The sequence below is a fragment of the Myxocyprinus asiaticus genome, chromosome 25, assembly GCF_019703515.2.
Source record: "Myxocyprinus asiaticus isolate MX2 ecotype Aquarium Trade chromosome 25, UBuf_Myxa_2, whole genome shotgun sequence".
In the NCBI taxonomy this organism is placed as follows: Eukaryota; Metazoa; Chordata; class Actinopteri; order Cypriniformes; family Catostomidae; genus Myxocyprinus; species Myxocyprinus asiaticus.
This window is the reverse complement of record NC_059368.1, coordinates 2,911,480-2,932,968: the sequence shown is the minus strand read 5'-3', so window position 1 is coordinate 2,932,968 and position 21,489 is coordinate 2,911,480. Positions and strand designations below refer to the sequence as shown.

At 35.9% G+C, this 21,489-nt stretch overlaps 2 protein-coding genes across 3 annotated transcripts in view; both read right to left on the bottom strand.

Annotated features, from left to right (window-relative positions):
- Positions 1–21,489, bottom strand: part of LOC127416300 (RNA-binding protein 25-like) — a 204,042-nt gene that overhangs the window by 36,014 nt on the left and 146,539 nt on the right. The window lies entirely within an intron of this gene.
- Positions 5,573–19,664, bottom strand: LOC127416324 (adenosine 3'-phospho 5'-phosphosulfate transporter 1-like). 2 transcript variants are annotated; one of them, XM_051655622.1, is made up of 6 exons: positions 19,430–19,664; positions 16,299–16,437; positions 16,007–16,197; positions 15,355–15,515; positions 11,608–11,886; positions 5,573–9,476 (listed from the first exon to the last, which is right to left on the bottom strand). In XM_051655622.1, the coding sequence occupies exons 2-6, from the start codon at positions 16,313–16,315 to the stop codon at positions 8,820–8,822; spliced, it is 1,305 nt and encodes a 434-aa protein (XP_051511582.1). In that variant the 5' UTR covers positions 16,316–16,437; positions 19,430–19,664; the 3' UTR covers positions 5,573–8,819. The 2 variants fall into 2 exon arrangements, with proteins under 2 accessions (XP_051511582.1, XP_051511581.1); XM_051655621.1 differs by lacking the exon at positions 16,299–16,437.

The following is a 21,489-nucleotide window of genomic DNA, read 5'->3' as shown; positions in this document are numbered from 1 at the left end:
TGTGTCAAGTTCGTAGAAGTGTAATTTTGTCTTCAAACCTATATAACGTTTTCTTCCTGTGGTGTTACCATCTAGTAAAAAGGTATTACTTTCCTTGCACGTTGAACACGAATACAGAACTTAGTTTTTTTGGGGGGGTGGCTAATTTGAGAGATTTCTCAGGATTTCCCATAATTTCAAAATTGTGTATTTAGTCTTGAGGGTTTTTTTTTTATATATATATATATATAAACACAATTACTGGTTACTCTGGATTTGGTGGACAAGGTTTTTAAAATATGAATCATATTTTAAAATGACTGCTTCACTTTAAGAAATATTAAATATACACTTCATGTTAAATTTATTTTTTCTCCTAGAATTTCAGCTTTTAATGAAACCGATTTATATAAATATTGTGTATTAATATTTAAATGTGGATTGTTGCGTTAATAAATGTAAACTATCAATTGTAACATTTCTGCATTTTATTAAAAATCTTGTCTGGACATCTTTAAAATGAGCAGTCAAGACAAGTACTTGCATTTGCAAAAAATTCAATATTAAATCTACACATGCGTTTTTTTTTTTTTTTTATCAAGAATTTCAGCTTTTAATGAGTGATTTGTGTGTGTATATACAGGTGCATCTCAATAAATTAGAATGTCGTGGAAAAGTTCATTTATTTCAGTAATTCAACTCAAATTGTGAAACTCGTGTATTAAATAAATTCAATGCACACAGACTGAAGTAGTTTAAGTCTTTGGTTCTTTTAATTGTGATGATTTTGGCTCACATTTAACAAAAACCCACCAATTCACTATCTCAACAAATTAGAATATTTTGACATCCCAATCAGCTAATCAACTCAAAACACCTGCAAAGGTTTCCTGAGCCTTCAAAATGGTCTCTCAGTTTGGTTCACTAGGCAACACAGTCATGGGGAAGACTGCTGATCTGACAGTTGTCCAGAAGACAATCATTGACATTACATTAGATGTAAAAAGTATGATTTTCCTGTAATAATTAATGGTAAAAATTTACATTATGTTTATCAAGAGAGTACATGTACTTTTTACAGTAAATTATTGTTAAAATTACAGTAAAAAAACTATAATCGGGCAATGAATTCCCTGCATGACCCATCATATTTCACTATATTTTATGGGAATAGTTTTGTTTCTTCTTATTTTTAATATCAGTTATGTACATTTGGGTGATCTGTTCTATATGCGATGTAGTTTAGTTAATGTTTACTGTATTATTTTAATTTCACATGTTACCCTGATGGTGTTTAGTGTTTGTGTGAGTGACACTGGGCACTGTTTCGACATGTTTGTTGGTCATTGCTCTTGGAAGAGTCACTATTGATGAACGTCATGTAATCATATGCTCTTCTGTAATATTTACAGTGATTAACAATACCTTATTAAGTAAACAGCAGATTTGTATAGTTTTAGAAGGTTAATATCAAGTTTATGACTTCTTTTTACTGTAAATTTAACAGAATAAATTTTTTACAGTGCCATTATGGTCATCTAAATTACTGTAAAATTTACAGGTTGCTCTGTAAAGTTGTTTACATTTTTACTGTATTTTTAACATAATTATTCTGGAAACCACAGCTGCCATTTTTTTTTTTTTTTTTTTTTTCTTTTGTAAAAAGAACAGAATTTCTTTTACAGTGCAGAAATGAACATTGCCACTAGTGAAAACCAAATTACTGCTATCAAAAATGATCATTTTTATTAGTAAGACGTGCATTGCTCATTTGTGAAATTGGAACTTCAGCTTATTTATTTTATATATCCGTAATTGCGTTTTGAAAAGGAGTGGATGACAGATCATTCATATTCTACTACTGAAAATGCAGTTACAGGTATCAAGTATTTTACTAGCTACAATTACCTTTTTTTATATCAAGAATGTGTAGCTATTTCTACGAGTGATGATGTGCTTTTTTAGGCAATAATTCACATGCAAATGTTACTAGGCCTACTGATTTTGCAAAAATTCATACACTGCACGTAAATAAAAGTCCATTCAATTTAGGATAGACGTATATTCGACGTAGGGGAAAATAGCAGTCTGGACATTCAGGTAAATTACTTATTTTGTGTTCCACGAAAGAAAACAAAATCATTTGTGTTTGGAACGACGTGAGGCCGAATAGATGCAGTCAACGTGTTCATGCTTGGAATAGCTAATATAATATTGGGAGATTGATATGTCTTTCTGTGGGAAGAAAAAAACAATCCACCCTTTGGCCACACAGTGTCTCTGTCTTAGACTTTATGTTAAAACTTTCTCACAAAGAAATGTCTAGACTATTTCACCCTAGAAAAATAAATAAATATTGCATAAAGAAAAATTAAGGTTTGGATTTGCCCAGCCTTCACATATAGCATAAATCAGAACAAATATATATGACCTGGACATTTCTTTACAGTTTTTGTAAAATTCTCCCTTGTATGTCTTCAAATAATAAATATCATGTAAACATGTCAATATATTGTGTCTTTACATTCAGTTTCACTTCCACCAGTAGAAAAGGTTAATCAGTGCTTCCAAAATGTGCTTATTGGGAACTTATCGTGGGCCTTATTGGAACTGGTCTGACCTGCTTTATTAAAGATGAAAACGGTCAGAGATGAGTGCATTAAAGACCGTGTTTGTCTCTTTTTCGCGTAATATGGTATTAAGGAAATGTTTAACCTTTTCGGTTCTTACTCTGAATGGGTCAAAACACTAAGTCATTGCATCTCGTTTTCTTCTAAGTCACATGTCTGGCAGTAAAATGACATTGCTGAGGAGGGGGTTAACATTCATTTCAGTCCAGGTGACACTAAGGGATGTCTGATAAAGTCATCTGTCCACGTGGGCGTCTTACTACAAGATTCACATCGAGTCATTGAGAGAGACTGTGTGTGGGGTGAGACCACAAAGATACTGATCATTTTTGGATCTCGGCTGCAAGTGTATTCCGCTCTGTAAAGTAGCACAGATGCATGATGCTGTGAGACACAACTCGTGATTTCTCAGAGCTGACTGAACATGGCTGTAAAGTTAAACAGGTTTTTATTAAATCAGTTCTCTGCAGTGTATTAGTTTTATTTTTGGGAAGTGTAGCATTGTCATACCATAATAAAATAGTACTGTGGTGGTGATACCAGGGGCCAGTGATAATAATAAGTAATAATACTATAGCACTCCATGGCACTTTAAATTTTAGGCCTAGCATTGTACTATCAGCTGCATTGTTGAGGAAAGGAAAAAAGTATTACCAATGTAAATATATATATATATATATATAACAAACATTAGCATGACATCATCTTCATAAACCATGGTGGTACTTATTTGTTGACAGACAGACATACAGATAGACAGACAGATAGATAGATAGATAGAACCAATTCAAAGAACCAGTAATTTGTTCATGAATTATTCCAAATGGCAATTCTAGCCTCACGTTGCATGTTTGTCCTTCACTGATTCAAACAGATACCTCATGAGTTGGTGAGTTGTTTCGTATGATTCATACAAAGAACCAGTTTATTTGCTTGTGTTGCGGTTCATTCAACAGGAACAAGGGTCATTTGTTCATGAATCATTCTAATGAATCATTCCAAATGTCTATACTAGTCTCATGTTGCGTGTTTGTCCTTCACTGATTCAAACCGATACCTTGTGAGTTGGTGAGTTGTTTTGCATGGTTCATACAATTAACCAGTTTATAAGAGCCATTTGGAATGATTCAATCAAAGAACCGTTTCATGGGAGTCATTTGGAATTATTTATTCAAAGAACCGGTTTATTTGTTTGTGTTCCGGTTCATTCAACCGGAACCAGAGTCATTTGTTCATGAATCATTCTAATGAATCATTCCAAATGGCTATACTAGTCTCACGCCGCGTTTTTGTCCTTCACTGATTCGAACCGTTACCTTGTGAGTTGGTGAAATGTTTTGCATGGTTCATACAATGAACCAGTTCATAAGAACCATTTGGAATGATTCAGTCAAAGAACCGCTTCATGGGAGTCATTTGGAATTATTTATTCAAAGAACCGGTTTATTTGTTTGTGTTCCGGTTCATTCAACCGGAACTGGAGTCATTTGTTCATGAATCATTCTAATGAATCATTCCAAATGTCTATACTAGTCTCATGTTGCGTGTTTGTCCTTCACTGGTTCAAACCGATACCTTGTGAGTTGGTGAATTGTTTTGCATGGTTCATACAATTAACCAGTTTATAAGAGCCATTTGGAATGATTCAATCAAAGAACCAGTTTATTTGTTCATGTTCCGGTTCATTCAACCAGAAACAGAGTTTTTTGTTCATGAATCATTCTAATGAATCATTCCAAATGGCTATACTAGTCTCATGTTGCGTGTTTGTCCTTCACTGATTCAAACCGATACCTTGTGTGTTGGTGAGTTGTTTTGCATGGTTCATACAATGAACCAGTTCATAAGAACCATTTGGAATGATTCAATCCAAGAATTGGTTCATAGGAGTCATTTGGAATGATTTATTCAAAGAACCGGTTTATTTGTTCATGTTCCAGTTCATTCAACTGGAACCGGAGTCATTTGTTCATGAATGATTCTAATTAATCATTCCAAATAGCTATACCAGTCTCACGCTGCGTTTTTGTCCTTCACTGACTCAAACCGATACCTTGTGAGTTGTTTTGCATGGTTCATACAATGAACCAGTTCATAAGAACCATTTGGAATGATTCAATCAAAGAACCGCTTCATGGGAGTCATTTGGAATTATTTATTCAAAGAACCAGTTTATTTGTTTGTGTTCCGGTTCATTCAACCGGAACCGGAGTCATTTGTTCATGAATCATTCCAAATGGCTATACCAGTCTCACGCTGCGTTTTTGTCCTTCACTGATTCAAACCGATACCTTGTGAGTTGGTGAGTTGTTTGCATGGTTCATACAATGAACCAGTTCATAAGAACCATTTGGAATGATTCAATCAAAGAACCGCTTCATGGGAGTCATTTGGAATTATTTATTCAAAGAACCAGTTTATTTGTTTGTGTTCCGGTTCATTCAACCGGAACCAGAGTCATTTTTTCATGAATCATTCTAATGAATCATTCCAAATGGCTATACTAGTCTCATGTTGCGTGTTTGTCCTTCACTGATTCAAACCAGTTCATAAGAGTCATTTAGAATGATCCAAAGAACCGGTTCATGGGAGTCATTTGGAATGATTCATTCAAAGAACCATTTTTTTGTGTGTGCATTTCAGTTCATTAATTTTTTTGTGAATTTGACTATAGTAATCTAGAGTGGCATATTTATTATTGATATCAGCCAACGTACACAACAAAATCAAAGAAGTGGTGGTTTTGGTATTTTTCGAGGTACACACTGCTTTCATCTAATCATATTCAATTCAAACAGCATGCTTACAACTCTTTTATAAATATTGTTTCTTTTGCCGTGGTGCTGAACATTTGAACAGTGGTGCAGGAAACACTGCCTCTCCAGGCGTAATTGCTTTTATACATCCTATTAGGTAATATATTATCTTGTACAACTCTTTCATTGCAAAATAAGTTTAGCATGTGGCCTGAACTAATCCTTTATTATAAATACACCAAACAGCAGACAAGCTCAAGAGATTCTTCATTCATTACATGAAACATAACATCTAACTGTATAACAGTGCTGGTACCATACAGACAGAACATGAACTCAGTACAAAGAAACAAAACAACAAACAGCAGTAAATGGAAACAATTGTCTAATGATGCACTTTACCCATATATGAAAACAAATGAGGATAAAACACAAATCAGACAGTTTAGTCATGTGATCAAATTAATTTAATCTAATGTATAAACAATAAACCCTACAAAACGTTAATAAGACTACATTAGTTAGGTAGCATATCCTGATGCTCACCACAAGTCATTCACATCTGCCTTTCCAAACGAATGTCAACATTTAAATGACAATGAATAACACTAATATCTGATGAGTGATCAGACAAACAAATGATTTATGAAGACCTCCATAATATTCAGAGGGTGTTACGAAAAATGAACATTTCAGAATATAGCTTGAATCAAAACCTGTCAAGAACACGTCCCCCTCAATGGCCCTGTTTTTGCTAAATTCACCTAGTAATGCTCTTCCAATCATTTACCAACAGAGGGGAGGATTGTATTGCAAATTTTGACTAAAACGTCTAGTTGCAAACTGTCTTTTGCCATAGTGTTGGTTTATATTAGTCCAGATCAGTGTTAAAAAATAATTCTCTAACATATCAATGGATGTTATTTCAGGACAAAAGAGTTTGCAAAGAGATTTCACCTACATATAAACACACATATACTGTATATATATATATATATATATATATATATATATATATACACTAAACAAACACCTCTTCCTCAAATGGGTCGACCAGGCTTTGCACTAAATGTTCAAATATTGAATTTTGTCTCATGCTCAGCTGTGTTCAAAAACAGTGTACAGGAAGACCGATATATCGGTTTTACCGATTAATCGGTGCCGATAGTTGCTTTCTGTAACTATCATTATCTGCAAAATCTATGGTGATAGTTGCCGATAGTTTTTTCACCATTACAAAATAAGAGTCCCCGCTGTATTTCGGGCTTGCTTATACTTAAAAGTCCCGCGTTATGCATGAAATCTTTATTATTATTATTTTTTATTTTGGTTGAACAATAAACTGCATCTGGGATTTTATTCATTTAGGGCTCTTTGTCTGTGCCCGTCACAGTAAGGAAAGAATTATATATATTTTTTACTATATTCTATAAATGGATTTTTAAAACAATTGGCCGATTAATCGGTTATTGCCCTTTCTCACCAGTTTAGTTATCGTATTGGCAAAATCCACTGTCGGACGACCTCTACTGAGTGTTTCATCAATGAGTCGTGATCACAATGAACACACAGTTTTCAGTACCAGCATCCAGACAAAATGTGTTGCTGCTTTTAACATATAATATATATATAAATAAAACATGTTCAAAAAATAATAAAGTCTGATTATTATTATTGCACATGCAAATCAAATCATAACAATAATAATAATAAAAAAAGAAAGAAAATAAAACAAAAATAGTAAAACAAAATAATTAAAAACAGAAAAAAAAAAAAAAAAAAACAAATCAGCTTGACCCACAAAAATATCTAATGATTATCAGTAAGGATTAAAGGTTAGAGTCCTTTTAAATTTTCTTAAGGAGAAATACAAAAAACAAAAACAAAAAAACAAATTAACAAAAAGTTCAATTAAAACGTGAAAAAGCAAAACATACTTTTTGTTTTAGGTACGGGGGATAAGTACAGATGAATTCATGAAATTGAGTGAGACTGCAATACATCCGTCGATGTTCTCACAATATAATTAAACCGGCGGATGCAATTAGTATTACGCCAGTAAAAAGAGGCTTGAAAGCAAATTTGCTCAAATCACTTACTACCGAACCCTAAAAATAAACAGACGTGTCAAACACATAGTAAAACTGGCTTGCTGACTTGGTATTAACCATGTGGCTGTCTACTCCTTTCTGAACATATTTTAATGGTAGATAATTGATAAAAATAAATATGGAGCTTCCCTTTCAGGCTCTTATAATACATTTATAATGACATTTTTGATGCAGATCTGACAGAGAAAAAACACTGTACAATAATTTTATGAGACACAAACCCCAGTGGATCTGCCAATACAAACTCTTCACATGTCCAATCATCGTCTCTTAAGCACGTGTTTTACTCTGACCAGTGATATTCAGGATACACTGTGTGGCCAACATAACCTCTCGTTTGACAGCAGAAATATGAGGGTCAAAAATTAGATAATAAATCTTTCAACATTTTCATTAGGAGCAGCTCCATTTTCATTTACCAGCTGCCAAATTAAGTTTGATTACCAGTGAATCTCACAAAAACTGTTAAGAACAAATCCAGGTCATATCTCAGAAAAATATATATTTTACATAAAGAAAATAAAGCCAATTTTTTATGACCATTTTGAAGTTTTTTTATTTCTGCAAAATACAATTCCCTTTTTGATTTTGGGGTGAAATATGACCCGGACAATTCACTCGTTCATAAATTCATTTATAAAACCATCAAGAACATGTCCACTTCATATTTCACCCCACAAATCAAAAGGAAAAAAATTTGAAATTATATTTTTTTCCAAATTTTCTTGACAATTAAGCAACATTTTCCCCTCAAAATTCTCATTACCATAACGCGATGTAAAAAACATGCACAGTCACAATGCAAAAAAATCTTAATGGACCTAAAAATAGGATTAATTTTCTTAAAGCAAAATATAAGTTTGTTTTTCTTTTGATTTTAGGGTGAAATATCACCCGGTCATGTTTTCAAAAGATTCACTCATATTGGGAATATAATATAACAAGGGGAATAACTTGACAAATGGCACTGACACTCGTAAGGCATCTCCACCACAACACTTTGTACTCTTCTTGAAAATAGAAATTTCTTCGAATAATTTCATAAAGCAAAATTGAAATAGAAAAACTAAAAGCGTGACGTATTTCAGTACCAAATTACAAAGATATCAAAGGCTCAGCACTCTTTCGCTGAAGTCCGTTTACACTCAACGGCTCATCAAGTCATTAAACGTTCAGTAACACGCACATACAAAAAATCCAAAATCCCTTTAAAATAAAGAATCACTTTCTGTACCGTTTGACCTTACATAATACAAACCCACAAAGTTTGGGAGTACACAAAAGAAAAGCAAACCACGAAAATGTGGTCTCTGTACACGTTCAATTTTTCGGCATTTGTTCCACTAAACTTTAAGAACTGGCGTATGCGTCGCTCGCTTGCTAGCCTTCTTCATGCGACTACGGGCGTAGACGCGGAGGAAAAGGGCGAGGAAGACCACGGCCACGCCGAAGCCGCCCACCATGGTGACGGCATGACCGTAGATGAAGCAGGACAAAAGGATAGCGAAGGCCTGGCGTAGAGTCATGATTATCGTGAAGATAGCCGCTCCGAATTGCGCGATGGTATAGTAGATGAACAGTTGACCACACGCCGAGCAAGCGGACAGCAAAACGGCATGGAAAGCGAACTCTGAGTGACGTGCCATGAACGCTAGGGAATCGAAGAAGGCGCCTTGCTCCAGGAGAGAGCCGACAGTGAAGAGACAAGAGAAGAGGTTAACGCCAAACATCATCTGGACAGACGACATCTTGTATTTGAAGAGGTTGTCCTGCCAGTTGGAGGTAAAGCTGTCGAAAACGATGTATCCGCCCAGGATGATGACGCCCGAGAAGGTGGTAACGGTGGACGGATGTTTGTTGGTGGAGCTGGACAGCAGGAACATGCTGACGCCCACTGAGATCAGGACAGCAGTGAAATACTCCCAGTATTCATAGCTTTTGTGTGAGACAATCTTGCCCATCAGCATCACGGGTATCACCTTAGAAGCTTTGGCCAACACCTGGTGCAGCACAAAAGATGGATAATTGATCATTTTCTTTGGAGGTATTGCATAAAATAAAACAGTATACTGTTTGACTTGGGAAAAGTAAGCCCTGAAATGATCTGTTTCCAAAAAATGGCCAAATCAAACCAAATCTGATATTAAAAAAACACGGATATTGGCTGATACCTACAGTTGAAGTCAGAAGATATATATTACATATACCTAAGCCAAATACATTTAAACTCACTTTTTCACAATTCATGACATTTAATCGTAGAAAACGTTCCCTGTCTTAGGTCAGTTAGGATCACTACTTTATTTTAAGAATGTGAAATGTCAGAATAATAGTAGAGAGAATGATTTATTTCAGCTTTTATTTCTTTCATCACATTCCCAGTGGGTCAGAAGTTTACATACACTTTGTTAGTATTTGGCAGCATTGCCTTTAAATTGTTTAACTTGGATTAAATGTTTTGGGTAGCCTTCCACAAGCTTCTCACAATAAGTTGCTGGAATTTTGTCCCATTCCTCCAGACAGAACTGGTGTAACTGAGTCCTTGCTCGCACATGCTTTTTCAGTTCTGCCCACAAATGTCCTATCGGATTGAGGTCAGGGCTTTGTGATGGCCACTCCAATACCTTGACTTTGTTGTCCTTAAGCCATTTTGCCACAACTTTAGAGGTAAGCTTGGGGTCATTGTCCAATTGGAAGACCTATTTGCGACCGAGCTTTAACTTCCTGGCTGATGTCTTGAGATGTTGCTTCAATATATCCACATAATTTTCCTTCCTCATGATGTCATCTATTTTGTGAAGTGCACCAGTCCCTCCTGCAGCAAAGCACCCCCACAACATGATGCTGCCACCCCCATGCTTCACAGTTGGGATGGTGTTCTTCGGCTTGTAAGCCTCACCCTTTTTCCTCCAAACATAACGATGGTCATTATGGCCAAACAAACAGTTACATTTTTGTTTCATCCAACCAGAGGACATTTCTCCAAAAAGTAAGATCTTTGTCCTCATGTGCACTTGCAAAATGTAGTCTGGCTTTTTTATGGCTGTTTTGGAGCAGTGGCTTCTTCCTTGCTGAGCAGCCTTTCAGGTTATGTCCAATGGTGGAGTGGTGGTGGAGTAGTGGACTAAAGCACTGAACTGGTAAGCAAAAGGTTGTTGGTTCAATCCCCACAACCACCACCATTGTGTCCTTGAGCAAGGCACTTAACTCCAAGTTGCTCCAGGGGGATTGTCCCTGTAATAAGGGCACTGTAAGTCGCTTAGGATAAAAAGCGTCTGCCAAATGCATAAATGTAAATGTAAATATAGGACTCGTTTTACTGTGGATATAGATACCTGTCTGCCTGTTTCCTCCAGCATCTTCACAAGGTCCTTTGCTGTTGTTCTGGGATTGATTTGCACTTTTCGCACCAAACTACGTTCATCTCTAGGAGATAAAATGCATCTCCTTCCTGAGCGGTATGATGGCTGCGTGATCCCATGGTGTTTATACTTTTGTACTATTGTTTGTACAGATGAACGTGGTACCTTCAGGTGTTTGGAAATTGCTCCCAAGGATGATCTAGATTTGTGGAGGTCCACATTTTTTTTTGGCTGATTTCTTTTGATTTTTCATGATGTCAAGCAAAGAGGCACTGAGTTTGAAAGTAGGCCTTAAAATACATCCACATGTACACCTCCAGTTGACTCCAATCAGCCAATCAGAAGATAATTGGCTAATTGCCTACTTGACATCATTTTCTGGAATTTTCCAAGCTGCTTAAAGGCACAGTTATCTTAGAGTATGTAAACTTCTGACCCACTAGAATTGTGATATAGTCAATTAAAAGTGAAACAATCGGTCTGTAAACAATTGTTGGAAAAATTACTTGTGTCATGCACAAAGTAGATGCCCTAAATTACTTTCCAAAACTATGGTTTGCTAATATGAAATATGTGGAGTTGTTCAAAAATGAGTTTTAATGACTTCAACCTAAGTGAATGTAAACTTCTGACATCAACTGTATATGTTCCTCGATTTAGAAATCTTACACAGATAATATCATATAAAATGAACAAATATGTAGGCTATGTTATCATCTGCTTCCACAAAGCCACAAATTGACCCAGAATGTGATTTAAAAGTGTTTACCTGTGTCGGAAAACTGATGTATTTGAGTGCTTCATATTGGCACCAGCTGCTGAGAATGTTCGAGAGCGAAGCAAAGGAGTATTTGTACATCGGCGCACCATGGCGAGGCTGTTTAAATACAATGCAGCACAGTCCAGACACTGTCAACGCCAGAATACGGTTCATGAAGACCAGAAACTGTGAGTCTTTGAAGCGCTCACCGCTACCTTCAACCTCTGTGGCGCCATAAGAGCGTGTCATCACTCGTTCTTGAAGAACGCCCCATGTCAGGTACGACACCTGAAGAGTTAGACAGAGCACAGTGAGTGTTACAGTCTTACTTCTGAAAATAACTTGAACATGAGAGAGCAGATTGTTAGATGTTACACCATGTCCTAAATAGGCACGACCCAAAAACGTTCCATCGTTAAAGTTGAAGTGTGTTTCTGATGTTAAAATACTTTCTCCAATCCCAGCTTAAAATGCAGAGACAGCTGTAAGGCATTCATAAGTTAATTTTATTGAAAACTGTAAACAATGTTTCTTTGGCACTATAAAATTGCTCTGTTTGCTTTGTATTGTGCGGCCCGTCCAGCCCAACACAGCAACACTGCCCCAACCAATGGCATGAGTTTGGGGTTTGTTTACTCAACGGCAGACAGGGCTGTTTGAAAACATGTTTCTTTTTTTAATTCTGTTTGGTGATGATAGAAGTGCAGAAATTAAACACTTCAGCATTAAATAACGTTTCCGTACATTTAATATTGAACAGAAATGTAGCAGGATTTTGGAACAATGAGAATTTCACTATGGCCGTGGCTAAAGAGTGCAATGTGAACGGTAAATAAACCAAGTGAGCAACAAAATATTTTGTTGCGCATCACTTATTGTGGTTGTGGCTAGTTGGGACACTGTGTCACTGTGTCTCGTGCATGCAGTTTATTAACAAAGAGGTACCATAAATGGCTCAAAAAACAAACAAAAAACAAAAGAAGGCAAACAAACCAAAACAAAAACACCAAGCAAGTCAAAAAGCTCAATCGACAGCATGTGTGTCATAATACTGATTACCACAAATAAAATATTGCGACTAGTTCCTCCTTTTCTTTAAAAAAAAATAAAAAAATAAAAGCAGAAATCTGTATTCTAGTGAGACACTTACAATGGAAACCGATCTAAACTGATTTGGTTTGTCAACCTGAAACTTACTCTTAAACTTGGAGTTTATTCAAATAGCTTCATGTAACAGGCCACAGGCAAAAAAAGCAAAACAAATATAAAAAATAAAAAAAACACCAAGCAAAACCAAAACAAAACACTAAAAGCAAAGTGCAAAAACAAAACTAAAGTAAAAGCAAATCAGAAATAAAAAACAAAATGTCAAGCAAAACAAAAAGTAACAAATCCAAAACACCAATCAAAACTTAAATAAAAACGAAAAGCAAAACAAACCAAAACAAAAATGCCAAGAAAAACAAATTCAAACCAAAAAACCAAGCGAAACATAAAACAAAAGACCAGGCAAAATAAAAAGCAAAAAACTAAAATATATATATAAAAACACAAAGCAAAACAAACTTAAAACGGCAAGCAAAACAAAAACAAAACAAAACTTAAACAAAGCAAAACTTTAAGCTGAGCAAAAATAAAAAAACACACCAAGCAAAACAAAAAGCAAAACAGAAATAAAGAATACCAAGTGAAACAAAAAGCAAAACAGAAATAAAGAATACCAAGTGAAACAAAAAGCAAAACAGAAATAAAGAATACCAAGTGAAACAAAAAGCAGATTAAAAGAAAATGCCAAGCAAAACAAAACCAAACCTTAAACAAATGTTCCAGGTTCAATACAAGTTAAGCTCAAGCGACAGCATTTGTGTCATAATACTGATCACCACAAATAAAATATTTCGACTAGTTCCTCCTTTTCTTAAAAAAAAAAAAAAAAAAAAAAAAAACAGAAATCGGTGTTCCAGTGAGGCACTTGCAATGGAAGTCAATGGGGTCAATCTGTAAACATTAAAATACTTAAGTATTAAGTAAGTTCAAAAGTATAGCCACAAGACATAAACAATATGTGTGTAAACATGATTTTAGTGTGATAAAATCACTTAATAACCTTTTCTGTGTAAAGTTATGGCCAATTTTACAACTTTGTTACCATGACAATGTAGTCAACAAACCCTAAAACGACTGTAAAAATGACGATTTAAACAACTTTATAGCTCAAATAATACATTAGTTTTAATAGGAGAATCATTGTAAGTGCTTTTATAAAATTATAAGCTTCACATTTCTGCCTTTACACCCTCCAAAAATGGGCCCCATTGACTTCCATTGTAAGTGCATCACTTTGACCACGGTTTTTTTGCCCCTTTTTGTTTTTTTTTTTTAAGAAAAGAGTAAACTATGGTTTTTCGGGCTCAAGAAGTTGGACTGGTTTTTACCGGTGTTCATTGCCATAGCAACTTACGTTACAAGGCTATCCTGCTCCGGAGCAGGTTTTATTTTGGGTTACAGATCGCAAACTGATGCTGATCCAATCAGCTGCGAGTAATGTGACACCTCTGATGCAATCAAGTCACTCCCCCGTATCTCTCGATCCAAATTAAGTGTATATATTTCATGAATTTATATTTATATATTATTGGACCTGAAAATTAAGATATTAAAAGATATTTATATCAGAAATCGGGGAACCTTTTATCTTTTCAGCAGCACATTACAATGTATGATTGAGTTTCTTTGCATTTCTTTACATACTGTATGCAGTTTGTGATGCTGAGAAACTCAATCAATGACAGGCAGCTGTACAGTGTGTTTAAAGTTGTGTGTTTTTTGTTTGAGTTGTTTATTAAATTATTATTTAAATTGTTAAGCCGGTTCTCGCCTCGCTCCAGGTGGTCGGGGAGTCCCGTCCCCACTCGCCTCGCGGACGGCGGCCGTTCCCCGCGTCCGGGTGGTCGGGCTACTCCGTCCCCCGTCGGACGGCAGCGGCGCTCCCCTGGGTGGACGGCAGTGTCGAGGACTCTGCGACGGGAATCCCTCCTCCTTCCCGGGTTTCGGCACCAGTGTAAGGGGGTTCAGTGGAAAGGAGGCGGCGAGAACCGGCTTGACAATTTAAATAATAATTTAATAAACAACTTTAAACAAAACACATAACTATAAACACACAGTACAGCTGTCTGTAATTCTCTCTCTCTCGAACTATCGTCCCCGGCCGCCTTTATCCCTCGCGCGCCCCATCAGGCTGATTGGGGACCGGGTGTGTCTCATTCCAGCCCGGCCCCGCCCTCCTCGGCTCTACACAAATATAAAAAATTAAAAAAAACACCAAGCAAAAACCAAAACAAAACACTAAACAAAGTGCAAAAACAAAACTAAACTAAAAGCAAATCAGAAATAAAAACCAAAATGTCAAGCAAAACAAAAAGTAACAAAACAAAAACACCAAGCAAAACAAGAAGCAAAACCAAAACAAAGCGGCAATCAAAACAAAGCCAAACAAAACACCAAGCGAAACAAAGCTGCAAACCTAGCACAGTAAATGCACTCCAGAAATCAAAAAAGCACATTGATCAAGGGTCTGATTTTTAAACTAGTTTGTTTTATTGGATTTGCAACCTGAAAATGTTAATATTGCAAACATTATTACAGTTATATAAAGAATAATAACTTGAAACACAACAGTACTGAACCTCCAGTTAAATTATTCAGTGTTGTGTCGATTAATCAGTGCATTCAGCAATTTAATACAGGGACAGTTACCTGGAGTCCAGCTGCACAGAAAATCAACTTGATGGCCTGTCGAGCTGATGAACTGGATTCAGCTTCATTTCTGGGTGACGATGACACGTCATCCAACAGTCCTGTCTTAGACTCGTTTCCAAACACACAGGTCTTTATGAAAGGAAAACATAGACCACGACCTACAGAAACAAGAGTGGTATGTTAGGTGTACCAAGAACGTAATGCAAAAAATCAGAGTTTGAACAACTAAGTTGAGTTTGAATTTGCAACAATACTGATTGCGTCAAATAATGTGCAGATGATTTTAAAAGACACATATCATGGAAAACAGGATTTTCCTTGCTTTTTGGACATTAAAGAGTGTATATCTAATGTATACTTTGTTTTAAAAATAGTAGTAAAACAGAACACATTATGCAATGACAAATTTTTTAAACACATCAACTATTCGGTATTCAGCAACTTGCCCCGCCCTGATGAACTACTTCGATATGCATGACATTACCTTCATATACTGTATATAGTCTTAAAGGTACAGTAGCAAAAACAGCCTGTTTCATTGCAAGCATCTAAATTATGACAAGAAATGCTACAAAAGAGTAGAATATGCCCCTGTTAAGGTCTAGAAATGACAGTAGAAGTGAGCTCAAGGTGGGTTACTTCAACAAACCTGTTTCTAGATAGTTGATCCGTTTGAAGTAGCTGATGAGGAAATATCCAGGGATGATGATGGTGGCGTAGCCCAAAACATTGAGAAACAAACGGAAGAGCCAAACGTCCTGCCAGCCGCCCAACAGCGAAGCATCCTCAGCTTCCGCAAGCACAGCAGGCAAAAAACTTACCACCACACCAAACCATACACTGAAACAGAAAAAAAGGGTTTTAACGGTTAGATATTTTAGGATATAGTATCCCCTAAAATTTAAAATTGTACATCACCACCTACTTTTTTGACAACTTACTTGAAAAGACATTCCATGAAGTATGATGCCAGGCAGAGAAGTCTTAATTGCTTAATTACCCCATGAAATCAAATTTGAAGTTTTGTGGTTTTTAGTTCTTGTCTGTTAGCTTTGAGACCATCTATTGGCAAGTGCACTCCTAAAAAAAACTCAACTATGCATTAATAAATTAACTTTCAGCAAAAATAACACGTACTTTCTGCCAGGAAAACAGACCAAAAATATTGATGACATCATCTTGCACAAAATTTGGGCCAATAAAATACTCTCTAATATGAGAATGTCCCTCCCCTTAATACCACCTGCTAACCATTAGCAAATCATTGTATCCTTTTTAATTTTATCCTCTCTGTCTGTTGTTTGGCTTCTTGCAACATCCCCTGTACAGGTTTGAAATCAAAATAAAAGCATAAAAAAGGGACGAGAGCTTCAATGTGTTCCACACTCACTTCCTGTTTCAATAGGAAATGTGTCAACACGGGTAAGAAAACTGCACTTTAACCTTCATTTGTATGATGGGTAAATATCCCATTCAGTTCGAGGTGCTTTAAATTAAAACCCACTCCTAGTATGTTGTTTGCAATGGATTTAAAGCTTTTGTTATCTTGGCTTCAGAAAATCTCCTCCATGTGACTTTTGTTATATCTTATAGAAATAACAATAAAAACTGACACACAAAAAAAGACAAGGAAAACAAATAAGTTGAGAAAACTGTACTTGTCAAACCATTTCATTATGTTCACTAAAAAGACGTTCACTAAATAGCCGATGCACATCAAGGTGCCTGGCATACCTGCAAATGAGCCTTGTCTAAATGCAACAATCCCACTGACAAATTGCTTAGACTGTGGTGCAATATGATGATGTTTGTTTTATAATTTTGTGCCCCGTCACAGAACATTCCTGTGTGTTGTGGGCATTCCTGGAATTCAGCAGGTTTCCTCCCAGGAGTCTGATCCAATTCCAACAGAACCTCTTTGTGCACGGAGCTTCAAACCATTCACACCACGACAGCACCAGTGCCAGGTAATACTCCACAAACTCACCCTTATTCCAGCAAAATTCCCTAGTGTGTGCCTGTGTTACCTGACACCACAGACTATTAGAACTAGTTCAACGCCTTATTAAAGAAGTAATGTGTGCTATACAAAAATGTTCAGAGCATTTGAATTGCACTTATTGGGTTGCCAAAAAGTCTTTCTCAAACTCTAAAACTAGAGTCACCAAACAGGTATTTGTTAACCTAAAACTCACATTTAGATTCTAGTCTTATTATAGGACATAATTAACTATTTTAAATTATTATAAACAATCAATGCACAAACTTGGATGATTACAGTTTATATCCAAGATGACAGATGAAGGAAGGCATCAAGTAACAGCTAAATCAAATCCAGTTGTACCTCCCAAACTGAGACTAAATGAAAGACCAGCAAAACAAGATTATTGGCTCCCACTAACTTATGATTTTACACATCAACAAATCAAGACATGCCAACTAAACAAAACAGATCATTAACACTCACTGTCAAAGTCATTTCAAAATGTAACAAAAAATTCAAAATTTTGTTTTTTTCTGCATGAATGGTTGACATTACAGTTGTGACAATGATGCTTGTTATATTTAAATGTGACTGTGATGTTTGAAATGTTACATTTAAATAAGATTGAAATGATGGAAATGTTACAACATCAGTTACATTACAGTGCAATATTTCGAACATTACAGTCCCATTTAAATGTAACATTTCAAACATAACTGTGATGATTGAAATGTTACATTTAAATGTGACTGTGATGCTTAAAATGGTACAACGAAGTGTGATTGTGATGTTTACAATGTTACACTGAAATGTGACTGATATGGAAATGTTGCATTGAAATGTGACTGATGTTTTCAATGTTATGTTTAAATGTCCTTGTGATATTGTAAATGTTATAATTCAATGCAACTGTGATGTTTTGTATGATACATTTAAATGTAACTGACTGTGATGTTTGAAATATAATATTACAAGAAATGTGATTATGATGTTTGGAATTAAATGTTATATTAAATGTGACTGTGATGTTTGAAATGTCACAATTCAATGCAACTGTGATGTTCAAATGTTAAACTGAAGTGTGATTGTGATGTTGGAAATGTTAAAATCGAATGCCACTGTAATGTTTTATCTGATACATTAAATGTGCTTGTGATGTTGGACATGTTACAATTCAATGCAACTGTGATGTTTTGTATGATACATTTAAATGTAACTGACTGTGATGTTTGAAATATAATATTACATGAAATGTGGTTGTGATGTTTGGAATTAAATGTTATATTAAATGTGATTGTGATGTTTGAAATGTCACAATTCAATGCAACTGTGATGTTCAAATGTTATACTGAAGTGTGATTGTAATGTTTGAAATATTACATTAAATGTGATTGTGATGTTGGAAATGTTACAACTGAATGCCACTGATGTTTTATATGACACACTTAAAAGTGACTGTGATGCTAAAATGTTACATTTAAATAAGATTGAAATGATGGAAATGTTACAACATCAGTCACATTTCAGTGTAATATTTCAAAAATCACAGTCCCATTTAAATGTAACATTTCAGACATAACTGAGATGTTTGAAATGTTACAATGAAATGCGACTGATTGAAAATGTTGCATTGAAATTTGACTTATGTTTTCAATGTTATGTTTAAATGTGCTTGTGATGTTGGACATGTTACAATTCAATGCAACTGTGATGTTTTGTATGATACATTTAAATGTGACTGACTGTGATTGTTTGAAATATAATATTACATTAAATGTGATTGTGAAGTTTGAAATGAACTGTTATATTAAATGTGATGCTTGAAATGTTACATTTATATGAGATATTTGACATGTTACATAAAAATGTGACTGTAATTTTTACAATATTACATTAAATGTGACTGTGATGCTTGAAATGTTACGTTAAATGTGATTGTAATGTTTGGAATTTTACATTCATATGATAAATTTGACGTTACATTCAAATGTGACTGTAATGTTTATAATAGTACATTAAATGTTATAGTGATGTTGCCAATATAACATTTAACTGTAACTGTAATTTTTGAGCATCATGTTTCAGTACCTCCATGGAAACAGAGGCATTTTCCACCAGCAGCAGCTGCCGCCTGTTCAAAACTCCCTAAAACACCCGCGGAGACTTCTCCAAACGCCCTCCAGCGCCGACTCCGAACATGTATCGATAAACCCTTCGGACAGTCAGAATATGATCAATATCCAGAGTCCGGAAAAATCAAGTGTGTTTCTGAGGTGAAACTTCTCGGCCTATTTCACTCTCGGGTTCCTCTGAACTGACGTGTTCACGCACACTACACCGCTTCCGGTTGTGAAGGGAGACACGCCTACACGTATCCGTATAATTTTCACACAGGTGTGTTGTTGCAGGGCTTCGGTAAATATTTGAATCGTGTATTGTGTGAAAGATGTCGTAGCACCTTTGAGCAGGTAAACTGTCGTTGTGTGGGCGGGGGCTGTTAATTATTCTTTGTCACGGACCTTTATTTTGAAATTTGTTCGGTGCTTCTGTTTGCAGATTTTCAGGTAGAAGCGGTTAATAGCGCCCCTCTAGTGCGGCGGTGTAACTTCAAGTTAATTTTTTTTTTCTAATCAAATCACTATTTATTTTATACACTACCAGTCAAAAGTTTGGACTTATAATGACTATTTTCTACCTTTTGGAATATTATTGAAGTTATAAAAATATTAAAAGAATTAACACAAATGGGAGTATGTGAATTACCATTAAAAACAACAACAACAACAACAACAAAAAAAAAACATCTTCAGCTTCACAGTATATATCCGAAAATATCCTACACCATACTAAGCTGGTTGGCTGGTCTTAGCAAAAACCAGCCAAGACTGGGAGACTAAGGTTAAGACAAATTTTAGCTGTTATAGCAAAGTATGTAAATAATGCATTAAATATTTAGCCACCAAATACAATTACTGTCATACAGGTGCATCTCAATAAATTAGAATGTCGTGGAAAAGTTAATTTATTTCAGTAATTCAACTCAAATTGTGAAACTCGTGTATTAAATAAATTCAGTGCACACAGACTGAAGTAGTTTAAGTCTTTGGTTCTTTTAATTGTGATGATTTTGGCTCACATTTAACAAAAACCCACCAATTCACTATCTCAACAAATTAGAATATGGTGACATGCCAATCAGCTAATCAACTCAAAACACCTGCAAAGGTTTCCTGAGCCTTCAAAATGGTCTCTCAGTTTGGTTCACTAGGCTACACAATCATGGGGAAGACTGCTGATCTGACAGTTGTCCAGAAGACAATCATTGACACCCTTCACAAGGAGGGTAAGCCACAAACATTCATTGCCAAAGAAGCTGGCTGTTCACAGAGTGCTGTATCCAAGCATGTTAACAGAAAGTTGAGTGGAAGGAAAAAGTGTGGAAGAAAAAGATGCACAACCAACCGAGAGAACCGCAGCCTTATGATTGTCAAGCAAAATCGATTCAAGAATTTGGGTGAACCTCACAAGGAATGGACTGAGGCTGGGGTCAAGGCATCAAGAGCCACCACACACAGACGTGTCAAGGAATTTGGCTACAGTTGTCGTATTCCTCTTGTTAAGCCACTCCTGAACCACAGACAACGTCAGAGGTGTCTTACCTGGGCTAAGGAGAAGAAGAACTGGACTGTTGCCCAGTGGTCCAAAGTCCTCTTTTCAGATGAGAACAAGTTTTGTATTTCATTTGGAAACCAAGGTCCTAGAGTCTGGAGGAAGGGTGGAGAAGCTCATAGCCGAAGTTGCTTGAAGTCCAGTGTTAAGTTTCCACAGTCTGTGATGATTTGGGGTGCAATGTCATCTGCTGGTGTTGGTCCATTGTGTTTTTTGAAAACCAAAGTCACTGCACCCGTTTACCAAGAAATTTTGGAGCACTTCATGCTTCCTTCTGCTGACCAGCTTTTTAAAGATGTTGATTTCATTTTCCAGCAGGATTTGGCACCTGTCCACACTGCCAAAAGCACCAAAAGTTGGTTAAATGACCATGGTGTTGGTGTGCTTGACTGGCCAGCAAACTCACCAGACCTGAACCCCATAGAGAATCTATGGGGTATTGTCAAGAGGAAAATGAGAAACAAGAGACCAAAAAATGC

What these genes read in the sequence shown, in the direction of transcription:
- LOC127416324 (XM_051655621.1), bottom strand. Translation starts at nt 19,449, where the DNA reads ATGCCTCTGTTTCCATGGAG. An exon ending in GATCAACTATCTAGAAACAG is followed by an intron (nt 15,516 to 16,006) that starts GTTTGTTGAAGT and finishes TTGTTTCTGTAG; the next exon opens with GTCGTGGTCTATGTTTTCCT. An exon ending in TCTGTGCAGCTGGACTCCAG is followed by an intron (nt 11,887 to 15,354) that starts GTAACTGTCCCT and finishes CTAACTCTTCAG; the next exon opens with GTGTCGTACCTGACATGGGG.